Source organism: Danio aesculapii, chromosome 18 (assembly GCF_903798145.1).
Source record: "Danio aesculapii chromosome 18, fDanAes4.1, whole genome shotgun sequence".
NCBI classification, from domain to species: Eukaryota; Metazoa; Chordata; class Actinopteri; order Cypriniformes; family Danionidae; genus Danio; species Danio aesculapii.
This window is the reverse complement of record NC_079452.1, coordinates 3321930-3344258: the sequence shown is the minus strand read 5'-3', so window position 1 is coordinate 3344258 and position 22329 is coordinate 3321930. Positions and strand designations below refer to the sequence as shown.

The 22329-nt window shown below is 39.7% G+C and overlaps 1 protein-coding gene across 2 annotated transcripts in view; it reads right to left on the bottom strand.

The window, feature by feature from the left end:
- Positions 1–376: 376 nt before the first annotated feature.
- Positions 377–22329, bottom strand: part of kcnab1a (potassium voltage-gated channel subfamily A regulatory beta subunit 1a) — a 227981-nt gene continuing 206028 nt past the window's right edge. For both annotated transcript variants that reach the window (XM_056478098.1, XM_056478099.1), the window contains exons 9-14: positions 21046–21131; positions 10584–10704; positions 10383–10477; positions 10157–10277; positions 8785–8873; positions 377–1931 (exon numbers count right to left, since the gene is read on the bottom strand). In XM_056478098.1, coding sequence (XP_056334073.1) covers positions 1842–1931; positions 8785–8873; positions 10157–10277; positions 10383–10477; positions 10584–10704; positions 21046–21131 — 602 coding nt within the window. In that variant the 3' untranslated portion in view covers positions 377–1841. The remainder of the gene's footprint in view (positions 1932–8784; positions 8874–10156; positions 10278–10382; positions 10478–10583; positions 10705–21045; positions 21132–22329) is intronic.

Sequence of the window (22329 nt, the reverse complement as noted above, 5' to 3'; positions counted from 1 at the left end):
CACACCGCCAAAATATCAATGGAGTGGCTTTACAACAACTCGGTGAATGTCCTTGAGTGGCCCAACCAGAGCCCAGACCTAAATCCTATTGAACATCTCTGGAGAGATCTGAAAATGGCTGTACACTGTCGCTTCCCATACAACCTGATAGAGCTTGAGAGGTACTGCAAAGAGGAATGGGCAAAAAATGCATAAGACAGGTGTGCCAAGCTTGTGGCATCATATTCAAAAAGACTTGAGGCTGTAATTGCTGCCAAAGGTGCATCAACAAATATTGAGCAAAGGCTGTGAATACTTGTGTACATGTGATTTTTCAAGTTTTTTATTTTTAATAAATTTGCAACAATTAAAAAAAAACTTTTTTCAAATTGTCATTATGGGCTATTGTGTGTAGAATTTGGAGGAAACAAATGAATTTAATCAATTTTGGAATAAGGCTGTAACATAAAAAAAATGTGGAAAAGTGAAGCGCTGTGAATTCTTTTTCGGATGCACAAGTCTGAGTGTGCTGAAAAGCATTTGTGGTGAAATAAATGTATTTAAATATATATTTTATATTTAAATACTATATTTAAATGTAAATATTTACACATTTGTAATGATAAATTAGCAGTTTAGCACATTTGCAGTATAGTACCTTTAAATGTAATAACACATTACAAATAACAAACTCCAGTTCAAATCATAAGTAGGCTATACATTAAATGCGCTTTAGTATGTTAGCAACACATCAAAGTAAGTGTAATGCTTTAAAGCATGGCAACAGATTATTAAACCACAATTATTTCAAATGTTAATTAAAGCAAAACCTTTTTCAATTGACTTTTTAAAAGTACAACAGTGTATTAAGAAACTTATTTATGAAAGTGCTCTCCCTTTAAGCACACCTAAGTGGCTTTATAGTTCACTGACATTATATTATCTGTAACTTTAACAAGTGCAGATCCATTACAATTAGGCACACTTCTTTTTCACAAGGGCATCCCTTTAAGTTGTCCTCTCCTGATTTCCTTCTTTACTGTACCCAAAGCAAAACCAAGTTACTTATTTATAATTAAGCATCATGAATGCTTAGGCTGCTGGCATAATATAGTCTATGCAAGTTAGATCAACTCTAATACTGTATACTTATATACTGCAGTAGGGATTGAGGTCAGTTTATAATACAGCTGCATGTTCAATAAGCAGATATTCATAGGTGTATGCTACCCTCATTCAAGTAATTTCCTAGGTCAAAAGTGTGCATTTATTTAATGATTTATTTTTCTACCACATGTCCCTGTGGCTCACACTATGAAGCAAATAACTTAAAATAAACCACCTCATAAAATATCAATACAGGCATTCTTGCACAGGCAGAACAGCTTGAATCTTTATGAATGTGCATTGTTCCACTGAGTCGGAGCTCTTCAGTCTGTGAAACAGCTTTGCAGTTGCTGTGTTTGAGCACAAGAGGGCGTCATGCTCTGTTCCTCCAGTATGCGTGCTAAAACCGCCAGACGTCCCGATGGCTGAGCAGAGGCCAGACATGGATCATGGGTGTTTATACGCTTCACAGATCACATCAGCGAGTGAAGCTCTCTTCCAGCAAGGTGCCATTACGAGAAGACACCTGAACACTAGTCGTGAGGATTCTTGCTGTGGGTTTTGGGGTGCAAAGGCACACCAGCGGAAACAGAGGGGATGGAGGTATGGTTAATGGAGGACGGTGCTCTAAGGCTTCAGAGAGAAAGAGAGAGAGGTCAGGCCGATGATGAAAACAGATTCGGAGCAAGAACCACTAGGGCACGAACACTGCTACACACACTTCTCTCTTGACCCTGAGCGTGTGCCCGCAGCACCTAGGAACGATAGTCCTTCTTACTGTATGGCCTGTTCCCAAGTATATGATCAATGTCTGAGACCACATGAGACGTCATCTTCGGAAGTACCTGGATTTGAGAATAAATTTATTAGGGAATTATTAGATGGATAGAAAATCAATTCATAGTTTTAATGTGGCATCACTGCCTTATAAAAATGGAGGACAAAAACAAGACTTTCCTTCTTTGAGGGCCAATTCTTTTTAAAATGTTTGGTTTAAAGGATTTTAAATGTCACCTAGATTTAAAGGGTTGAGATTTGCCATTTTTTAAACCATTCAGCTGGGGCCTCATGTATCAACGCTACGTACGCACAAAAACTTTGCATACGCCAGATATCACACTCACGTTTGAATTTACTAACGATGAAATTAACGTGAGAATGTGCGTTGGTCCATGCCAACTTCATGTCTGGCGGACGTGTATTTCTTGTGTGTGCTTGTTTTATTTCCATTGGCGACTCCTAGAGTCAGTTATGTAAAATTGCACACTACAAAGTATATTTGAGCCATGCAATGCCAGCTGTATAGGACGGGATCATCCGCATGTCTAGCAGGTATATAAGGTTTCCATACCATGCAGTTGACCAGCCAAACATTAAAGCGCAATTTGCAGCGATCGCCGGTTTGCTATAAATCGCTGGATAATTGCTATAAAGACGCCATCTGAAGACGAATTTGCATACGTGAATCGTGAAACATTTCCATTCAATAAATGTGCAAATAATATGTGATGCTCAAATGCGCCCAACAAATATTGTAGAAAGGTGGCCTTGGTCAACCCATGATTAATTCATCTTCACAAACAGCATGGTTGGGATGTGGCTCCAAGGTGGCAGGCACACACACAATTGGGCAGCTGAAATGCCAGCGGCACTGCCTTGATAAGAGCGGAAGGGTGCTGCTATACCACCCTAACAAAGTGTTCCTCTAATACGTCTGTGTCTCCCACAGACACGAATACTACTCCAGACAGTAAAGTGTTGCCCACAATTGAGGCAACTCTCTCCTTAAAGGGTGTTAGTTCAGCATTCCCTGTTCCCCCGCCTGTTCGGTCCACACTTTGACGGTGCGCCACTGTTCTCCTCTTAACCTGCACCTTTACATCGGACCATTTCTTTTTTAATTCACTCACTGCGATGTTCAGACCCCACTGCGTTAACCGCGTCAGCTACACTCTCCCACTCGATTTTCTTTTTTTGTTATTAATTCCGGAGGACAAACTTGCAAATAACAGTTTTTCTTCGGTCTACCTCTGATTGGAGCACCTCCCATTCACATTCTGTGAAGTTTTTGCTTGCTTTTGCCATTGCTTTTTCGTTTGGTTTTGCCAAAGTGGAGTCATTACCAGATTTATTAGGGGCAGAAGGCAGGGAGGAATTTTGCGCTCGTGCACGTGGGCTCAGTTTCACGTTAATTCGGATGTACAAAGAGAATATTCGTGGGATTCTGCGTACGCAGTGTTTCATACATCTGAATTGTTTACTGCGTACACACATTTACAGCTTTGTCCGTATGCAGTGTTTTAGTATAAATTCAACGCAAGTCTTTGTACATGAGGCACCTGGTTTCTGTGTCTGATGGGAGCACTTTTAGCTTAGCATAGACCAAAGAAATAGATTTGACCAGTAGCATTTAAATAGCTTATTTTCTAGTGTATGTGATTTAGTGGGATGACAACGGTCTCAGGTACAATGGTACTATGAAGTACACATTTGGTACAAATTAGGAATGCAAAGGTTCTCTGTAAATAATAGCATCGTCCTGTTGTCCTCTCACACCCTGTGATCCGTGGCTCAAAATAGGCATTGTTATTATTGGTTTAGTGATAAAAACAACTGCAACAAAGCTTTTGAAAGCTTACGATTACCAATCACCTCTTAGTATTTAAATCTGTTGTTGACATCACGTTACCTCACGTGTTGCTGTGTGTGGAGTTTCTCTGTGTTTCAGTATGGCGGGTGAAGAGGATACAGCGCAAATGCACAGGTGAGGCCAAAATGTAAAACATTGCAGTGAGTGTTTCAACAGGCACTCAATAAAATTTGGACAGACACAAAAAAATAACAAATGCTGATTATTTTTTGTGGTCGTTGCAAAGATAGCCTAGATCAGTGGTCACTAATAGGCGGATCAATGTGTCCTAAGTGTCCCATACAGACTCGGACATACAGCCTATAGTTTGCGCAGGTCTGTTACTTCAGTCCTGCTCGTGCTGGGGGTTATTCTGCACCTGATCGCTCCTGTTATTTATTCATTCTGTTTGCAAAGAACAGTTTTCTTCTCGTACTGTACTGTTCCCTCTGAATTAAGTGAGAAGAGCTGACCGCTCTGGAGAGCTCTGGAATGATTGTTAATAAAAATGCGTTGCTGCCTTGGTAATGCAAGCATAATGTAAACAGATGTAATCAACACTCTAAAAGTGCCCAATTATTAAGATGTGTTTATTATTAGGATTTGTTTATTGTGAGCAAATTATTATCTGCATAATTGGTTGAAACTATTGAGTTGAGATGTAAAATATAAAAGAGGAAATTTAAACTTTTACTCCATTTTAAATAATTTTATTTGAACATACAATTCTCAAAATACCCTAATTTTATTTAATTAATAAGAAAACAAGCAAATCTACAGTCATATGTGTGAATCCTTTTGTATTGTCAGGTGTTTGTTACCCAATAAATATGTATATTGTTCTTTGAATTTTTCTGTAGCTATTTTTCTAAACATAGCACATGCCGTACCATACCGAAATCGTGACTGTAAAATCGTGATACATACTGAACAATGAGTAGATTGAACCATTGCACCCCTAGTACAAATGTGAACATATTAGGTAAAGTGAACTTTTAATAAGGTACTTCCCCAGTTTGTACCTTTATTTCTGAGAGTCAGAGTCGTCTACCTAAAGAGGGTTACAATGAGACAAGAGTTTGATATCAGAGAATCTTTCCAACAGTGGAAAGAAGGCCTTTTTCTTCTCAAAATGGTTTTGCTGGGTTTCACAGAAATAAAATATGCTATCTTATTTTGAATATCTGCTTGTGTGTCATCTTGCTTAGATGCTGATTTACATTATGTGTCTTGCTTTATAGTAATGGAAACCAGATACTGTGGTTCTACATTACTGCGGGATGCATCCCATGTCGGAATCTTCAGTTTGAATCCCACTGTTTGAAGTGGGTGGAATTTTGCACCATTAATGACTTGGTTCGGTACACTTTTATGGTCGTTTACACTGTCAAAAGGTACCAAAAAGGGAACTGTACCGTACTACTTTTTTTAAGCAGAACAAAAGGATACCAAAAGGTGGAGAAAGGTTTGCACGTACGGTAGGCTATATGTTGCGTGTTGTTTTTAACCCAAATAAGGACTAAATGTATGCTGTGTGTAGTTTTTGTGTGATTGGTAACATATAGGAGACTGTATGTGTTCATATATGTTGCATTTATTTATTTATTTTATATAATTGCAGACGTTACAGTAGGCTATTTTACACTATCATTGATCTGCAATTATAATCAAATTATCTTCATAGAAAGGTTGTAATGTAATGTATTTTTTGTTTATTGCCATGTCAGCAACAAAGGCTATTTTCATGGCAAGAACATTTCAATATTAAATAAACAATTAAGAACAACAAACAACTGAATACACAAGTTAAATAAGATGTTTAGTGTTAATATATGATAAGAATTCTAAAATCTTTTCTGGTGTCACTTTGTTAAAAATGTCCTTAAGAGAGTTTATTTCATAAAAAAGTCTTCTAGAATCCTTAAAAGCAGGACAGTCCAGTAAAATGTGTTTTACAGTAAGGTGAGTTTTGCAGCACAAACATTGAGTGGGGGCTTCACCTTTGAGCAAAAAAACAAGGGTTAATCTTGTATGCCCAATACGACATCTGGTAAAAATAACTTGATCAAATCTAGTCTTAAAATGTCTTAAAATTCTGTTTGAGATTTCAGGTTGGATTTCATGTAATTTATTATTTTCCAATGCATCCCACTCCTCTTGCCACTTGTTTAAAATGTAAATGTTGATAAAAGGTCTCATCTCTGATGGAGGAATTTGGCATTTGTTCACAACTTGCTTCAAAGCATCTTTAGCAGCTGCATCAGCTTGCTCATTTCCTGAAAGCCTGACATGTCCTGGAATCCAGCAAAAGAATGATGTGATAAAACTGATTTTGTAGATGGTGAACTTTGGTTAAAATATTATCAATTAAAGGATGATAAATTTTTGTAGATTCCATCACTTGGAGGCATGATTTGGAGTCTGTAAAAATAATTGATTTCTTTTGTTGGGCATTTTCTATATACTCCAATGCTAAAAGGGTGCTTTTATGCTTTTCAAAGGATTCAGCTAGTGTATTTGCTAAATCCATTTCCTTTGTCTGAAGTATTCCTTGCTTTATAATATGTTGTATACGAGATCCATTTTTCATTCCCTTCATTTTACGAATCATGTTCCAGATCCTCTTCATGGGAGTATAGCAAGTTAAACTTGATCCAAATTGTTTCCAACTTTGTATCTTTGCTTTGTTTATGATTCTGCGAGCTTGGGCTCTGCAAATTTTAAAACGAATAAAATTTGAAGTTGATGGATGCTTATTAAAAACATGTTCAGCCTTTTTCCGTGTTTCAATAGCTTTTTTACATTAAACCATGGATTAGTCTTTCGTTGCGGTTTTGTTGATGTCTTTGGAATGGTTTCATCTGCTATAGCAATCAACTGCTGAGTGAAGGATTCTATAAAGATCTATAGAGATCAACACATAGTTTGAAAAGTGAGCCAGTCTGCTTTCTTAAGTTGCCACCTTGAAGGTCTAAGCTGTACATCCATTTGTGGAAATGTGAGGATAATTGGAAAGTGGTCACTACCGCACAGATCATCCCAGACCCTCCATGAACAATCAAGGAAAAGATCAGCACTGCATATTGTCAAATCAATTGCGGTATAGGTACCATGGCCTGGATGAAGATATGTTTTTGTTCCATCATTCAACAGACATAAATCATTATTTTCTATAAAAACTTCCATTCTTCTTCCCTTGGCATCACATCGATCTTTACCCCATAAAGGATTGTGGCTGTTAAACTCACCCATGAGTATATATGGAGTTGGTAACTGTAAAACAAGTGTATCCAGTTCTTGAGGTATCACAGCTTCATGAGGAGGAATATAGATAGAGCATAATGTAATTGCTCTATGTAGAGTTAGTTGAACTGCTGTTGCTTGTAACTGGGTATCCAATGTAATTTGACTGTGGATTATATCATTTTTCACCAAGATCGCTGATCCCCCAGAAAATTTGGTCCACATATACTAAACATATTAAAACCTTTAAAAGTCAAGGCATCATTTGGAGATAAGTGGGTTTCCTGAATACAATAGGCCAGTGGGTTAAAAACAACAGTTAAGTGCTGCAATTCTGCAAAGTTAGTCTTAGTCCCCGACAATTCCACTGTATTATATGATTGTTTATCCTCAAGTAGGAAATACAGGTGCAGGTCCTTTGTTTTTACACTTAGGTGAGAAACTGCGACTACGACTAGGCAGTCTCAGTCATTTCAATATCTTTAGGATTGTCATTTTTTTGAGATTGACATTTATCTTGATTTGATTGTTGAGTTGCTGTGCTTGAAGTTTTCTTTTTCACTTTTGATTCTCTCTGTTCCAGATATGAGTCTTGAATTGGACCAGTTTGAATGTACACATTCTTTTTTTTTGGGAAGTTGAATTTTTTGTGTTGCTTATGGTTTGAGGTTTGTCTTTGGATAACCAAGTTATATCTGTCTGACAACTTGTTGTTTCTGTCTTTGGTGTGACTACAACAGAATAGGGCTTACTGTCTAAAGGCAGGGAGTCCTTCAACTATTTTACAAGCTTCAAGATAGCTCACTTTCCTTGTATGTTTAATTTTCTGTAGTTCTTTCTCCTTAAGCCAGATGGGACAATTCTTTGATGAAGCTGCATGATCTCCAAGGCAGTTTTTACATTTAGAAGGTTTTGTGCAGTTCATTTCATTATCATCCTCACCACAATTTTGACATACAGTCTTATTCTTGCATCCTGCAGATCCATGACGAAATTTCTGACATTTGAAACATCTCAGTGGATTTGGTATGAATATGTCCACAGCGACACTTAAATATCCAAGTTTGATTTTCTCTGGTTGTTGTGGTCTGTTAAAGGTCAGAATGTATGTTCCTGTTTTAATCATCTGTCCATCCTTTTTGATGATTATTCTTTTAACATCACACCTAGTGGTTTCATTTCTGAAGCGATTTCAGTTTCATCCATATCTTGCAGTTCTCTGGTGCGAATTACACCTTGGCTGTTGTTCAAAGGATGAGAGAATGCTTTCATAGTAAATCCAGGCAAAGTTGTTGCTCGTAGTAAATTTTCTGAGTTTGCTTTCCTAGCACATTCCGCCAAAATTTGTCCAGATCTCAGCTTTTTAATATCTTTTTCATAGAAAGGTTTCATAGAAACATTTATAGACAAGTATTTATGTGTATAAAGCATCTGTTTTGTGAGAACTGCCTCTCATATGATATGTGAACGACCCATACAGCTTTACTTTGATATTTCCGCAAGCGAGATCGACGTCAACTGAAACTTTCTGTCGTACACCACACCCACCAAAATGGTACCCTTGGTATCCTTTTGCCAGCCCATACCGACCCATACTGTACCACTCAGTGGAAACGGGCCAAAAGTCCTGTTAATGTTTTTCATGTCGCCAAGTGTTTTAGAATATCCCACAATTTGTAGTTATTGAAATACTGCAGCAGGTGTCCAAACACTTGCTGTTGCCTCATTTATCTGCTTTTGAGAGATTTCATTGCATGAAACTTGACAGGTCTCTTTTTTTGCCCTCCAGGTCGCTACAACAACCACATGACTGAAAATGTGCTCACCTGTATGGCTCCCAGGTTTTCAGTTAGCTGTTCTGCATTGGAGGTTCCTAATAGCACTGAACTCACTCCCTCATTCCTCAGACACCAGGCTGGAGAGGAAGGGACAAAAAAAATCTTCTCAGACCATAATACTTTGTGAACATTAGGAGGTGAAATGTACTAAAGCAGGGGTTCTCAAACTCTGTCCTGGAGGTCCAGTGTCCTGCAGATTTTAGCTCTAACTTGCCTTAACACATCTGCAAGGATGTTTCTAGAACGCCTGGTAAGAGCTTGATTAGCTAGCCCAGGTGTGTCTGATTGTGGTTGGAGCTAATATCTGCACTAAACCTCCAGGACCGAGATTGAGAACCGATGCATCCCAAATGGCACACTATACACTATGCACTTATGCACTATGTACTTATGCACTTATACACTCAACAGCTTAGCATATGTATGTAGTGTCGTCCCAAATGGAACACTAATGTTTTTTTTTACAAAGCGGAAATTCAAACCCTTTCCTTGACGGAGTTTGACGGTTGCCAAATTAGTGAAATAAATGACCAAAGTACCAAATAATACCTGCCATAAGTATAACTGCATTCACCATCAGGAGGGGGTATAATCGCTCTCGTAGGAGAATTTTGCTTTCACAATCCAAAATAAATAAATTTATCCAACATGTGCACCCGATAGCTCTACTTCTTCCGCTAGGTGAGCAAAGCTGCGTCTGAGCTAATATCTGCAGGACACTGAACCTCCAGGAATGAGATTGAGAACCCCTGTACTAAAGTACTGTATGTGTACAAGCGGTTAAGGTTTGCTTGGTTAGCATAAGCAATTAGCTCTTACTGGTAGTTATGGTAACTTCATCATTGTGAGGTCAAAAATCATCTTTCTTCATAATTGGTCATTCATTTGTCACACATGTGGTGCATTTATTTGATTCAAATATCATACAAAGTAATATTGTTAAGTATTTAAATGTTTATAAAGCTGTTAATTTTGATGGGCTTTCAGCAACTGTTGTTCACACAGATTCGCACAGCAGATTTACACAGATTCTGTCTGGCTCAAGTCATGAGTCATGAGTTGGTGTAATCTTATTATTATTATTATTTCATGATGTTGTGTTACCTATCTATATATATGATCTATCATTAACAGCTGAATGCTAACCAATAGCTTTTTTTTGTATTTTCAGACCATCTTGGTTGTGTAAATGCACTCAAATATATTTTTCAATACCTCTTCAGTTATAATTTAATAACCAGAAGCAAAAACTGCATGAGATAGCTGTACTATCTCTAAAGTTTACATTGAACTGGCAGCACCACAGGTAAGATAACTCTTTGTCTTCCTCTCTATGGAGGTCTTGGTGGGAGAGTCTTACCTACGGCGAGCTGAGGCAAAGTGCAGCCCAGCTTCTCAGCAATGTGACCCAGTTCTTTCAGCTTTGCCTGCTGCTTGCGTCCATCCTCGCTGACTATCTTCTCTTTCAGCCACTGGTATGACTTCAAGACAAAAACACAAGCGTAAACAAGCAGTGTCAGGTAAGTAGAAGAATGGCAGAAAATAAATATTTGATTTATATACTCAGAAGAAAGAGGTCTGGATACCTTCATTGATGCTCTGGAGGATTCTGGGATACCGTTTTCATATTTTCCAGTAATGATCCCACAAGCCAAAGGTGACCATGTCATGGCACCAACACCTATAGAATCAAGGGAATACTTATGATCAAAATAAAAAGCTGTGATTTGCTAAACGCTGTTCAGTATTCAGTGAGTAGATGAAATGATTGATTGATTGACACATGCCTATCTTATGGTAGAGCTCTGGCAGCTGCACCTCAACCTTCTCCCTCTGGAAAAGATGATACTCAGCCTGCTCGCAGACTGGAGGAATCAGGTTAAACTGTCTTGCCACAGAATACGCCTCCTAGAAAGAAAAATAAACAGTTGTTAACAGTTGTTGGTCTCCGTTACTATAAAGCAAGAAAAATAAAGGGACTAAGCTGAAAAGAAAATGAATGAATGAATGAATGAATAATATAATATAATACAGGGGGGGGCGCAGTAGGTAGCGCTGACACTTCACTGCAAGAAGGTCACTGATTCGAGCTTCGGCTGGGTCAGTTGGCATTTCTGTGTGGAGTTTGCATGTTCTCCACATGTTTGCGTAAGTTTCCCCCACAGTCCAAAGATACGCGCTACAGGTGAATTGAGCAAGCTAAATTGTCCATGGTGTATGTGTGTGAATGAGTGTGAATGGATGTTTCCCAGTGATGGGCTGTGGCTGAAAGGTCATCCGCTGCGTAAAACATGTACTGGATAAATTGGCGGTTCATTACACTGTGGCAACCCCAGATTAATAAAGGGACTAAGCCAAAAAGAAAACAAGTTAAGTTATAAGCACATTTATAATGTACTTAATAATTGTATTTTCATAATTTGTGACTGATTTATTTTTCATTATAAAATTAAGTTTTACATTATTTACAAACCAGTTGTATTCAAAAGTAGTCGATGGTTTTTAAGATAATTCAGAATGAGTTAGTAAATGATTAATAAACTATTAAAATCAACGTTTATATCTCTTATTATTCAGGCGTATATAGTAATGGTTACTATGTGTGTTAATAAATGCTTTATTAACACAATGTCATGCAGTTTTGTGACCTAATCTAAAGTCAGAACTATTCATGCTTTGTAAATCCCTTATAAATGACAATTAAAGGCTCGGTATCAAATGAACAATAATCTATACAATCCTATCTAAAAATAAAACTACTGTAAAATTACTGTAACAATTGGATATAACAATAATAGTATAATAATTTTGCAATATATTATGATACAACATTTCAATGTTATTTAGCGATGTCTGAATTGTACAGTCATTTTTATTTTACATAAGGTTATAAAGATTTATTTTTTATTTGATACAGCTTCATTTGTGTATCTTCAAATGACTAGAAATTAATAAAGTCGTTTATTTTATTTTTTAACTGAGCTTTTAATTGTCATTTATAAGGCATTTATAAAGCATTAATATGCCTCACTTTAGATTAGGCCTCAAAACAGGATGAAGTTGATTTAATAAAGCAATTATTAACATACAAATTTACTATTAGTGTATGCCTGAATAATAAGAATTATAAATGTTAATTTGAATATTAATTATAATTTATTAATCATTTACTAAATCATTCTGAATGATCTTTAAAAACCATCAACTATTCTTAAACAACTGGTTTGTAAATAATGCAATACTTAAATTAGTAATGAAAAGTGAATCATTAACAAACTATGAAAACACAAGACATACAGTTAACAACACAGAGTTAATGCTTAATAAATAATGAAATAGTTATATTCTCATGCTTAATAAAGGATTCATAGTGTGTAGTTATTATAAAGTGTTACTGAGATGGTTACTGTCACGGATTGGCCAGGCTCTTCCACCAACATCACGCACCGAGCACCTTCACCTGAGTTTTAACCACGCACAGCTGCACCCAATCACTCCCATTCACTATATAAGCACACACCTCACTTCACTCATTGTCCGGTCTCGTTCCTACGAAGCGGACTCTGAGTGAACCACTTCCTAGGTTTCACTCCCCTACGATCTCAGCAAATATACTTACCTTATCTCTGTTTTCATTCCAGTCTGTCCAGTGTTCCAGTTGTCCTGTCAACGTTGTGTGTCTCGTCAGTCTGTCTTCCCCGCAAGTCCTCTGGTGTGTGCATTCGGTCATCCTTCTGTGTCTATCATCCCACCTGGCAAAGAGAATCATCAGTTCATCCAAACTCCATTTCAACTCTCAATCATTATCCAAATTACTCTGCTGTTGTAATAAACCTCATTTATACTTACTCCCCTTGTTTGTCCGTCTGCTTCCGTAACAGAAGACCGGACCTTCAACTACCAACAGCATGAGCACTCACGATCCCCTTCAGGAGTTGGTGGATTCATTGAAGAGAGTGCTACTACCATCTGCTCCACTTCCCGAAGCACCACCAGCACCGAGCACTTCTTCACCGTCCACCCACTCATCCAGTCCCATGGCTCGACCAGCGCCCTACTCTGGCGGGGCGGAGGAGTGCAATGGATTTCTCCTACAATGTTCTCTGGTATTCACTATGCAACCCGAGTTATACCCTACAGATCGGTCCAAAATCGCATTCATCATCTCCCTTCTCTCTGGGTCGGCTCTTCGGTGGGCTGAAACCATCTGGCAACAGTCTGGGCCGGTAACAAATTCCATTCAGTCATTCACCCAATATTTCAAGGAGATTTTTGGTCGCGCGGATGCCGAAGTAGCAGCTGGAGAACAGTTATACCATCTCAAACAGGGAGCCATGTCCACTCAGGATTATGCTCTCAGGTTCCGAACTCTGGCTGCTGCTAGCGGGTGGAATGAGCGATCTCTCCTCACAACCTACCGGCTCGGACTAGAGCCCAGCCTCCGGTTACAGCTGGCCGCCCTCGACGACACGATGGGATTGGAGAAGTTCATCCAACACTCTCTGCGCTGTTCCGATCGTCTGAGGGTCTACCAGCATGATCCTCCACCGGTATCACAAGCACTCCTCCGTTCGCCAGAGCCAGCCGTTCCTCCAGAACCAGAGCCCATGATCATAGAATCTGGTAGACTCACAATCACCGAGCGACAGAGGAGGCTGACCCGGGGTCTGTGCATGTACTGTGGTGCCAAAGGACATGTCAGGCTGGACTGTCCCATTCGTCCAACACGCTCTGTGGTGAGTTTGTTCAGTTCTCCCATTGAAAAAATGCATCCTCTCACCACTAATGTCCAGTTAACTACCCCTTCTGTCTCAGTTTCAGTCACAGCCCTCATCGACTCCGGGTCAGCAGGAAATTTCATCTCGCACGCCCTCTGTCGCCGACTACAGCTTAACACCGAAGCCTCGACGCACGTCTACCAGATTCAGCCCATAACCAACGATATCCATTCTCAGGCACGTATCCATCGAAAATGTGAACCCGTCAATCTCCAAGTAGGACTGCTCCACAAAGAGGAGATTCAATTTCTGGTTCTGGAGGGTGCATCGATGGATATCATCTTAGGGCGCCCGTGGCTGGTGAAGCACGATCCCATCCTCTCTTGGGGCACAGGAGAGATTAAGAGATGGGGAGAAGAATGCAGATCCAGCTGTTTTCCCGATCTACCCTTACAAATTCAAAGACCCCTTACCGTCTACGTCACGTCTGTCGAAAGTCCTGTCGAGAAAATATCCATTCAGATCCCGAAGATCTACTCCTCATACGAGGATGTATTTTGCCCCAAGAGAGCTTCCCAGCTACCTCCACATCGGCCATGGGACTGCGCCATAGACCTGCTTCCAGATGCTCCTATGCCCAGAGGTAGGATCTACCCGTTGTCCCTTCCGGAGACCAAGGCAATGGAGGAGTACATCCATGAGGCTCTGAGTCAGGGGTATATCCGTCCATCCACGTCACCTGCTGCCTCAAGTTTCTTCTTCGTGGCTAAGAAGGATGGAGGGCTGCGGCCATGTATCGATTACAGAACCCTAAATCAAGGTACAGTCAAGTTCCGGTATCCCCTTCCTCTCGTCCCTGCGGCCCTGGAACAACTCAGATCCGCCAAAATTTTCACCAAGTTGGACCTCCGCAGCGCCTATAACCTGGTGAGAATACGTGAGGGGGACGAGTGGAAGACTGGGTTTGTGACCCCTACTGGACACTACGAGTACCTGGTCATGCCCTATGGTCTGGTTAACGCCCCCTCCGTATTCCAAAACTTCATCCACGAAGTTCTCCGGGAGTTCCTTCATCTCTTCGTCATTGTATACATAGATGATATCCTGATTTACTCCCGGAGTGAGGCCGAACATCGCCACCACGTTGCGGAGGTCCTGAAAACCCTCAGGAAACACCGCCTGTACCTCAAGGCTGAAAAATGCTCCTTCCATTCACCATCTGTTCAGTTCTTGGGGTACATCATCGATCAAAGAGGGGTTCGTATGGACGAGGGGAAGGTCACTTCCGTCATCTCCTGGCCCGAACCAAAGACCATAAAGGAACTCCAACGTTTCCTAGGATTTGCTAATTTCTACCGACGTTTCATCCAGAATTACAGTCTCATCACCGCTCCGCTCACCAACCTGTTGAAAAATAAACCCAAAGCACTACCCTGGCCTCCCGAAGCCGCCGCAGCCTTCCAAAACCTAAAAGAATCCTTCACTCAAGCCCCACTGCTGACTCATCCTGATCCTGACTTGCCGTTTGTGGTCGAAGTGGATGCATCGACCACCGGAGTGGGAGCCATCCTGTCCCAGTACCACGGTACTCCTTCATTACTCCATCCATGTGCCTATTTCTCCCGGAAGCTCAGCCCGGCGGAAAGGAACTATGACATCGGAAATCGAGAACTTCTGGCCATCAAGCTCGCCCTGGAGGAGTGGCGACACTGGTTGGAGGGGGCCAAACATTCGTTCCAGGTGATCACAGATCATAAAAATCTCCAATACCTAAAAGATGCTAAAAGACTCTGTCCTCGTCAAGCCCGTTGGTCATTGTTCTTCTCCAGATTTCAGTTCTCTATCTCATATCGACCAGGTTCAAAGAACATCAGAGCAGACGCACTTTCCAGAATTCACGACCAGCATGAAATTATTGAGACACCGGCCAAGATCCTTCCCGATCAGATCACTATCTGTCCCATCCAATGGTCCGCTCCTACAGTAAACGCCACTCCAGAATCCAGAACTCCGCCGGGCTGTCCCCCCAATCGACGCTTCATCCCTGAAAACCAACGGGTAGATCTCATTCATTCCAGCCATACATCTCTGGGCACAGGACATCCTGGGGCCAACAACACCCTCTCGCTGCTATCCCAACGCTTTTGGTGGCCGAACATGGCGAGGGATGTGAGAAGATACGTCCAAGGCTGCAGAGAATGCGCTATGGCGAAGAGTCCTCGCCATCTACCTGCTGGTAAACTCCATCCCTTGCCCATCCCAAACCGCCCCTGGTCACACCTAGGAGTTGACTTCATGACAGACCTCCCATTGTCTGAAGGTAACACCTGCATTCTAGTCATCATAGATCGATTCTCTAAATTCTGTCGTTTGATTCCTTTGAAAGGTATACCCACAGCCCTAGAGACCGCCGAAAACCTGTTCAACCACGTCTTTCGAAATTTTGGGTTACCAGAAGATATAGTCTCGGATCGAGGACCCCAATTCATCTCCAGACTATGGAGAGCATTCTTCAGACTCCTAGGTGTGACCGTAAGCCTCTCGTCTGGCTATCACCCCCAAACCAACGGCCAGACCGAGAGGAAAATTCAGGAAGTGGGGCGGTTCCTCCGGACCTTCTGTCACGGTCACCAAAACTCCTGGAGCCAGTTTCTGGGCTGGGCGGAATACGCCCAGAATTCCCTGCGGCAACCTACCACCGGACTCACGCCATTCCAGTGCATCCTAGGGTTCCAACCTCCACTCTTCCCCTGGGATGGCGCACCATCTGATGTCCCCGCAGTGGATTACTGGTTCCGAGAGAGCGAGAGAATCTGGGACGATGCTCATCACCATCTCCAGAGGGCAGTACGCAGAACAAAGGAGGTATCTGATAAGAGGAGGATTCCAGGCCCCATCTATACTCCAGGACAAAAGGTCTGGCTCTCCACCAGAGATATCCGGTTGCGACTGCCCTCCCGAAAATTAAGTCCCAGATTTGTTGGTCCCTTCACCATTCTGGAACAGGTCAACCCCGTCACATACAAATTACAGTTACCACCACAGTACAGAATCCACCCCACATTCCACGTGTCCCTTCTAAAACCCTTTCACGATCCTCTGATTCCCTCCACAGAGCCTGGCCATGAAGAGGAACCTCCTCCCCCCCTGATGTTAGAAGAAGGGGCCATCTACCAAGTCAAGGACATCCTACGGTCCCGGCGTCGTGGTGGTCAGCTTGAATACCTCGTCGACTGGGAAGGATACGGTCCAGAAGAGAGGTCATGGGTCTCCAGATCCGATATACTAGATCCCGCACTTATGGAAGAGTTCCACTCCAATCACCCAGAATTTCCAGCACCTCGAGGACGAGGTAGACCACCACGACGTCGGAGGTTCAGGCCCTCAGGAGCGGGCCCTGGGGAGGGGGGTAATGTCACGGATTGGCCAGGCTCTTCCACCAACATCACGCACCGAGCACCTTCACCTGAGTTTTAACCACGCACAGCTGCACCCAATCACTCCCATTCACTATATAAGCACACACCTCACTTCACTCATTGTCCGGTCTCGTTCCTACGAAGCGGACTCTGAGTGAACCACTTCCTAGGTTTCACTCCCCTACGATCTCAGCAAATATACTTACCTTATCTCTGTTTTCATTCCAGTCTGTCCAGTGTTCCAGTTGTCCTGTCAACGTTGTGTGTCTCGTCAGTCTGTCTTCCCCGCAAGTCCTCTGGTGTGTGCATTCGGTCATCCTTCTGTGTCTATCATCCCACCTGGCAAAGAGAATCATCAGTTCATCCAAACTCCATTTCAACTCTCAATCATTATCCAAATTACTCTGCTGTTGTAATAAACCTCATTTATACTTACTCCCCTTGTTTGTCCGTCTGCTTCCGTAACAGTTACTATAATGGAGCAAATGTTTATCATTTACAAATTTTGAAGGCCTGTAAGTTTATAAGCATTTCAAGAGAGTTTAAAGCATTCAGGCACAAGGAATTGTACCGTTGAAACTTTAATTAAAAAAATCTTTTAATTATTTATACAGTGAAGATGCTATGTAGTGCTATTTTACATTTGATTATTCAATTTCTGTACCTGAATTCTTACCAAATAGAGCTATTTAAATAATCTTGTCAAACTGTATTCATATTGCAATATATATCGCAGAAAAAGAAAAAAAAAACATCGCAATGTCATATATATATATATATATAATATATTTTATTATATTAATATAATTATATATAAATACAATTGACATTGTAATTTATGTGATTCTGAAATCAGAAAGAATCACAAAATTCAATGATAAAAATGGAATTTACTTTAGAAGTCATCAGAGAATTTTACACATTTGGAAAACACAAGTAGGACTGTCCACGGCATAAAAATCACAATGTAGAATTGTGTTTCTACAAAGACAATTTAAAGACTATTACAAAAAGACCATTTAAATAAAAAGTCATTTAAATAGCAGTCTTAAATATGACAATACAAGTTGAATTTGAAGAAGTTATAACATAAATAAACAACTATTACTATTGGACAGTCACTATGCTAACTTTAAAAGTGAGTAATGATTGAAAAGATTATTATAATGTAAGAAATAACAACATATTTAACTTTTGGCAGGGATAAAATGGCTGTAAATCTACATAAATGTCAGCACAATTGTGAAATATTAAACTATAATATTCTCCCTGTGTGTATAATGTTCTCCCTGTGTATTTTTTTCCAGGTGCTCCGGTTTCCCCCACAGTCCAAAGACATGTGCAATAGTTGAATTGAATAAACTAAATTGGCCTCAGTGTATTTGTGTGAATGAGTGTGTATGGGTTTTTCCCAGTACTGGGCTGCAGCTGGAAGGGCATCCGCTGTGTAAAACATATGCTGGATAAGTTAGTGGTTCATTTCACCGTGGCAACCCCTGATTAATAAAGGGACTAAGCCAAAGGAAAATGAATGTAAATGAATGAAGTGAAAAAAAAAGGATTAGCTAAATAAGTACACTGTTAAAAGTAATTAATGGACTTTACTTTAAAAATTTTGAGTAAACCTGTTCTTTAGTACTAGTATTAGCATAATTATAAATATTACATCAAGATGCGACAGGTTTACACCAGGGACCAGTGGTCAGGTCATCCTCACCTAGCATCATGAGATGTATACTAATAGTCAAATATTTTTTTGTCTACTGATCTGTGCTATAAATGAAATTTCTGTATGATTCAAATAATTTAAATATTTTTATGATCAAAAATCGCAGTTTTTGCATATCTCCTCTTTAATTACAGTGTAGGAAGTGAGTTGAGGCAGCACCGAGCTGCGCCTCACTTCAGATTGCACAATCCCTTTAACAAACTGGCTTGAGTGCGTGCCTTTTGCTTACTCAGTGTATGCTATGCAATTCTTTATTAAAATGTTTTTTATACATTGTAGACATATTTATTATATGTCCTTACTTTCCATATAATAGGTAATGTATTTCACAAATGTCCATCACTTATTTAGTGTTAGGCTGTGACAGCCGCACTGAATAGACATGAGGTGAGGCAGACAGTAGCTCTGCCGCAATGAAGAGGGTGCACATGATTTCTTGTTCGGTGGTTGCTTAACTTACTGCAAAAATGGCAGCTGCAATATTTCAGCTCAAAAATGACACAAAATTGGACTTTCAATCATAACATGAAGTAATAAATAATTGACATCCAATGCTGGAGCTAAAGGGCTTGCTTTAAAGGACAGGGCAGAAGATAACTCAAATTAATTCAAGTAAAGGAAAAAAAGAAGACTTCATTAACAAGTAAAGGTAAGACCAGTGTGCGAATCCTGTGTGTTTGTGTGTGTGTGAGAGAGTTGCTTGTTATAGGCTGTCTATAGTATCCAGCTGGGTGTTTTTTGGTAGGCATATTGAATCGCTATACATTTTGCATTCTTCCTTGGCCCAATGCTATGTGTATAAAAAGAATGCTGATATGAGATATGAAATACAATCGGTAGTTGGCAAATATATTGGGTGGATATGTTTGTACATCTGACTCTGAAAGTGTCAGTGCCTCACCAGCCACAAACCTCAAAGCATGTCACTAATTTACACACTTTTTAAAGTAAAGTTAACTTGTTGCTTTTAAGGAAACAAGTTTACTCATTTATTGAAGTAATTGATCACATTTTACAGTGTAAATAAATTAAATTTTATAGGGGCTATAAATGTTTGGGCATATATACGCAAGGCTAAAATGAAGGAATGATACTTATTCTAAATAATACAAAGAAGAAACTTAAATTTAAGTTACTAATGAAAAATATTTAAATAAAAAAGTGTGCCACCTATTTAGTCTTGGTCACTATATACATATATATATATATATATACAAACAGTGCGTAGTAATATCCCACTAATAGTGCGTTTCAGGCAGTGAACTTGCTTTTCACTTGTGGGATGTGTTTACGTGGGCTGAATCTGGCATGACATCTGAACATGCTATTATCACAGTCACACAAATTACAGGTCATCAGTGTGTGCCCTCTCTGTAAAAACCCTGATCAAGCCTCCATTTATCACCCGTGAATTAATAATGTCACAGCTTAATTACAGCATATCGGTTTGTGCCAACTTACTTAGTGCTACACTGCAATTACAGCAACATACAGTACTGATAAACACCGACTTCAAGTCATAGGGCTAAAAATATGTGATGTGGACAATATACCAGGCCAGCCTCATTGGAAATACAAGCCTCAGACTAGACTTTTGGAAAACATAAATTACTGGGTTCGTTTTGTTGCAGGTTTCAGATGACACATCCAATAGAGGGCGCTATATACATTTTTCAAATCTGAAATATGTAACTTATGGTACATTTTGTTGTATTTCATTTAAGATACATGTTCTTCATGAACACATCCATGAAAGGCAAGGTTTGTTGTGACCCACTGATGTAAATCCTTCCCTAAACACAAACAGTAGTGTTTCCAAAAGCAAAAATGAACGAACAGTGCACTGTGACTGTGTAATTTTATCTTGATTTGTCATTGTTTTATCTCTTTTGTGGAACCATGCTTTACCAGACTCAAAACTGAGTGCTCTACATCATAAGTACAACACACTGTCCACACCACAAAAGTGGTCCATATGAAGATAGATTAGAGTGGCAAACATGTCCGATCACATGTAAATAGACAGTTGTTTGTCATATTTGATGTTGTGCAAACACCTACATGATGCTTTATTCAACAATTATAAATCATTAGTGTGAAAAGAAACAAAAGTTGTTGGCATCATTTCACCCCCTAGTGTTCATTTTATCACAGTCAAATGGATGTTAAAGTATGTTTTAGCAGTTTCACAAAAATGTAGGCTGAAACACATATTTCAAATTCAAACCTGTGTTGCAATACACACCAGAGAAGCTGAGATAAAACAAATATTTTTTTCTTACTGCAAACACGGTTTCTGCTCCTAAATTCAGGCCTCTAGAAAGTCCATGATCAGTGTGTCTGGCAGGTTATGACAAGCATTGTTTTAAAAAATGTAATTTACCATTATTTCCATAGCTGTCCATCGTGAAGTCCCCCAGTACATGGACATGCCTTGGTTTATCACGTAGGTCATGGCTCTGACAATCTCTGTGGAGACAAAAATTCAGCACCCTTGTCAAAAATAAGCAAACACAACTATTCTGAATGTACACGTCGCTTTAAAAATTGTTGCTGCCTTAATTTAAAAGTAATTAAATTAAACTTAAATAAAACATCAAGTTAAGATTTGAAACATGAATATTTTAATAAGTTAAAGTAACACAATATCTTATGTTGTCATGACCTATTGATCTTATTATTTTTCGACATTGTTTACGTGTACTTCAAATCTTAAAAGTATACATTTCTAAAATAATACATTTTTAGAAAGAATATAATGAACAATTGTAAAATGTTAGTGGCTTAAATCTAATAATCTTTATCATACTTCAAAGAAGTGACTACCATCGAAAATGTATCTGCATTACTTGGCTATTACTAAGTGTTAATTTAATTTAAGTTCCATTTCAAGAGTTCACACTTAGCTAATGATTGATGATATAGCTTATATAGCATGCTGCCCCAGTAGAAAGCCCTGAGTTTTTAAGATCCTAGAGCCCTGGGCTCCCTCTCGTTAGCAGGGCGAGAGGGGAGTTTGAGCTCAGGTAGATCTTGATGAACTCCTCCGACTTGTAAATGGCTAGATTCTAGGGATAGCTACATTGCTTACTTAGAGGTTGTCTATAGTCCCAATTTAGTATGGTTTAAATTACTTATATCACATGGGGGAAACCCACGCAGGCATGGGGAGAACATGCAAACTCTGCACAGAAATGTCAACTGGTCCACTAAGGACTTTTAACCAGTGACATTTTTGCTGTGAGGCAAAAATGCTAATCTGCCGTGTCGCCCAATCTAGAAAAAAGAGGGAGGAGTAGGAATAGGAGGGGGGATTCTTCAAGACGAAGATACTGAGGTAAGAAACTCTGGTTATTTATAGACGATTTCAAAATTGTCTGATTGATAAATCATGAGTTAGCAAATGCGAGAACTGCCGCGGACAATCATAAGCATGTGATGCTCTCGAAATTAGTTTATAAATAAACTTCACTCAATTTTACATTAACTAACAGTAAATTTTAAATGTACTAAATTGCTTCAGTTGGTTCTGTTGAAAAGGCATTCAATTAAGTTGTAGTTTACTATTCATTTTATTTGTCAGTATCATTGGTGGATAAAATCGGGCACTTGAGTAAAAACACAGATACCATAGAAAAATATTACTCTGGTAGAAGTATCCTCTTTT